This window comes from Sinocyclocheilus grahami, unplaced genomic scaffold (assembly GCF_001515645.1).
Source record: "Sinocyclocheilus grahami isolate Dianchi unplaced genomic scaffold, SAMN03320097.WGS_v1.1 scaffold1817.1, whole genome shotgun sequence".
Classification (NCBI taxonomy): Eukaryota; Metazoa; Chordata; class Actinopteri; order Cypriniformes; family Cyprinidae; genus Sinocyclocheilus; species Sinocyclocheilus grahami.
Genome location: NW_015506996.1, coordinates 6,411 through 10,409, shown reverse-complemented (window position 1 = coordinate 10,409; position 3,999 = coordinate 6,411). Strand labels below are relative to the sequence as shown.

Sequence of the window (3,999 nt, the reverse complement as noted above, 5' to 3'; positions counted from 1 at the left end):
ACCCCAGTTTCTCATGTGGCCCCTTGGGAAAATTAATTGCCCACCCCAACATTAACAGATACCCTTCATTCAGCAACACAACAGATGTTCGTTAGGTGTAACCCTTCGGGGTCCTGATCACCCTGTCGGGGGTTATTCTGCGATAACAACCTGCTGGATGTACATTATCCCTTACTTAATATTCTAGATTATGGTTTTGAACGATGACTGAAAACTTGTATAACAGGCACTTCTCATGTTTATTGCCATCTTATGATGAATCGCTTGTTGTTTTCCTCAACTGTAATTTGCTTTGGATAAAAGCGTCTGCCAAATGAAAATTCGTGTGTGCCTGATAAGGCTTCCTTTTTGAGTAAAACTTACACCACACCTTCGGCAGGGAAACAGCTTTTCTCCAGTGTGAACTCTCCGGTGTCTGATAAGGTCTCCTTTTAGGTTAAAACTTTTCTCACACTGTTGACAGGTAAAATGCTTCTTTTCACAGCTTCTTGTCTTTTGAGCTCTTTTTCGTGAAGTCTTTTCAGCCTGTGAGCAACTAAACGGTTTTTCTTCAGGTATGAACTCGTGATGTTTCTCAAGCTTATATTTCTCATCCGTTTCGTTGAGAACTTCACTCTCCTCTTTCAGTGTCATCAGACCTAAGGTGAAACAAGATGAATAAATTAAACACATGACCTGCTTTGGGCATCTACTCATGGCTAGATTTCTCTTCTAGTGATGTTAGATCAATTGAGTAGTCAGGTCCACACACACACACATATATATAAGCTGATTTGTTTCAGGGCTGCTTGTATATAATGACTTCTAAGTATCAATTTTCAGGATTCTGTCACTTTGGTCACGCTTATTCATAACAGTGTTGTAAAGTATTTGAGTAAATGTAATTAGTAAAACTACAAATCAGCCAAAACGATTGTACTGAGTATCAATGATAATAGCAACTTTTTTACTTTCTACTTGACTACATTTCTGAATAAGTACATGTACTTTTTACTCCAATACATTTGTGAAGGGTAATGCAATTACTTGATGAGTTTTGCATGGCACCTAACTTTTTCTGCAACAGTTTATTTCTGCTACAAAAGTAGTTTACAGAGTAAAATAAGTCTACAGGGCATTGAAGGTACTACATCTTGTGTGCTTTGCCCTTACTCACCCAAACTAGACAACAAGGCTATTTTATGCAATTGTGAGTGCAATTAGCAGGTAGTTTCATATTGGAGACAAAATCTGCTAAGAGATATTTAAATGTAACAACTCATGTAAGAAAGTATGATCTTTTATTAGAAAATTAAACTCTGGCAGGTCTAATGAAGTTCTTCCTGCCTGCATGTGGTTGGCGAGTCTGTTCAACAGTTGCCCTATCAATGGGCAGCGGAAAGTGTATATAATTGACTAGATGGAATCGTGTCTCCAGTCACCGCCTCCTTTTTTTTCCTGCGTCATATTTGGTCTCCAACCAAATGTTGGCTAGGTTGTTGCAAGCAAACTGTAGCTAATGTTAGCTTACTTTCAGAGAGGCACATTGGATGAAATCCTGTGGCTGGCATTTGGTTAAGGTCGCCCCTCTACAGGTAGGTGGGAGTCATTCTCGGGGTGCTTACTTCAGGCATGACTTTCTTCTTTCAGACGAATCCAGTAAAATTGTCCTGGGGGTGTTGCAGTGCTTCAGTCCAAAAGAAGTGAAATAAAAAGCGTCCATCCGTAAAAAAAAAAAGTGTCTCACACGGCTCCGGGGGGTGAACAAAGGCCTCCTGTAGCGAATTGATTAATTTTTGTAAGAAAAATAACCATATTTAAAACGTAATAATCACTTTAATCTAGCTTGCGCTCACTGTTGTAAACAGAAGCAGTTCGGGGCGGATGACGTATGAGGTCAGCGGGTTTTTTTTTTTGGATGGGCGCTTTTTATTTCACTTCTTTTGGACTGAAGCACTGCAACACCCGCTGACTGCAATGATAGAGCTTGGAATAGCCAGGACACTTTTTAATATAACTCCGACTGGATTCATCTGAAAGAAGAAAGTCATATACACCTAGGATGCCTCGGGGGTGAGTAAAACACAGCCTAATTTTCATCAACTAACCCTTTAAGTCGCTGGGGTATATTTGTAGCAATAGCAACAATGTATGGGTCAAAATTATCCATTTTTCTTTTATGCCAAAAATCATTAGGATATTAAGTAAAGATCATGTTCCATGAAGATATTTTGTAAATTTCCTACTGTAAATATGTTAATATCTACGTCTCCTTGCGATTCAGCGCGAACTATCCCGTGGTGCCTTACATGAAATCCATTTAATAAATGTCCCGTAGTCGTGTTTAAAGGGGTCATGTGATGCGATTTCAAGTTCTCCTTTCTCTTTGGAGTGTTACAAGCTGATTGTGCATAGATAAGATCCCTGAAGTTGCAAAGACTAAAGTCTCAAAACTAAAGAGATATTCTTTATCAAAGTTAAGACTCTGCCACGCCCCCCTAAAACGGCTCGTTCTAACACGCCCCCACATATCTACCTCACTATGTGGAAATATTAGCATAATGCGCCCAAATGTGCACGCAGAGAAAGAAGGCGTGGTTTCAGTAACCGCAGTTAGTGTTGAAGCAGCATGTCAGGGAGACGCTGTGTGTTTCTAGACGAAAGCAAAAGCACTTTATTTGGCCTTCCGGAAGTAGATGCATTTAGGAATCTTTAAGATCACTTACAACAGAACAGCAATGCATTTTATGGACGACCGTTTCGTGAACCTAGGAGAGGAGGTCATTCTGACTTTGCTATGACAATCTGGCGCTTCTGAATCAGCTGCTGTTTTGTTATTAGTTTAAGTATTTGCTATTGACTGTTCAAATGCAGAGTTTTGCGCATCGTGTGTGTGTGTGTGTCAGTTAGCTTAAACCTGCTCGGGAGCAGTTTATTTCATGTAATCAGGATTAGAGTGCGACTTTTAAAGCAGAAATCATACTTATAGTCTGTTCGAGACACTGGTACTATTTTAACAAGAGTACTACTGAACCAGGGACAATATAATTTAAACATTAACTTGCAAAATAATATAATGTTGTGTAGTATATAATAATATAGACACAGCAAGTTTTACTCACTGAGAGACTTATTTATGAGGGAATAATTGCCGTATATTTTAATGGAGTGTCTTACCCATGATGTAGAGTTAGTCTGAGCTGTGCATTAATCTGAACGATGACTGCTGTTATGCGAGAGGCTTGAAGCAGCACGAGATGCAGATAACTTCTGCACACTTTTTGCTTCGAAAGAGTTCTTAAGAAACTGTAATCAATGCACATTACAAATCTGGTCCACAGGTAAAGTTACAGGAATGAATTGCTCATTACAACATTTAAATACAAATATAAGGCCTGTAAAATTACTAGAAAATATTTTTTAGTTTTTCGTCAGGTGTGTGATGTGGGGATGGAACGATTACCGGTTTCACGGTACATCACGATAAAATGCGCTGACGGTTAGTATTATCATTTAAAATTTAATCATCATCAAAACCGTATTTGATTATCGCGCTTAATCCTGTCCAGCCAGCATCAGTCTGACGCAGAAGCAGCATGCAGTGTTGTTGTTGTTGATGTTTTTTGCACGAGACGAAATGGCGGAAGGCAGTGACAGCGCTCGGGAGATTTTTCAGCCATCTAAGAGAACCAAATCGGTGGTCTGGTCGTATTTTGGCTTTTACAAGAGTCCTGAAGGCAATTTAATCGAGGACGGTCACCCCTGTCTGCCGATCTTGCAAGAAGAAAGTCGCTGCGAAAGGGGGAAACGCCTCAAATTTGCTCGTCATCTTCGTGACCAGCACCCACTGTTATATAGTGAATGCAAGGTAACTTTTACCTCAGTACCAAAACTAACTGGACAAAAAATATTAATTAGAGATTAAATATTTCGTTATCTCGCTTGTTTAACGCAAAGCTTCCGCGAAGAAAAGTTTGCAGCAAGTGGCTTTGAGCCAAGACGAACGAACGTTCAAACTAT

General features: G+C 39.6%; 1 protein-coding gene across 1 annotated transcript in view; it reads right to left on the bottom strand.

The window, feature by feature from the left end:
- Positions 1 to 276: 276 nt before the first annotated feature.
- The window catches only part of LOC107572822 (zinc finger protein OZF-like), a 7,847-nt gene continuing 4,124 nt past the window's right edge, over positions 277 to 3,999 (bottom strand). The window contains exon 2 of the mRNA XM_016259257.1: positions 277 to 638. Coding sequence (XP_016114743.1) covers positions 277 to 638 — 362 coding nt within the window. The remainder of the gene's footprint in view (positions 639 to 3,999) is intronic.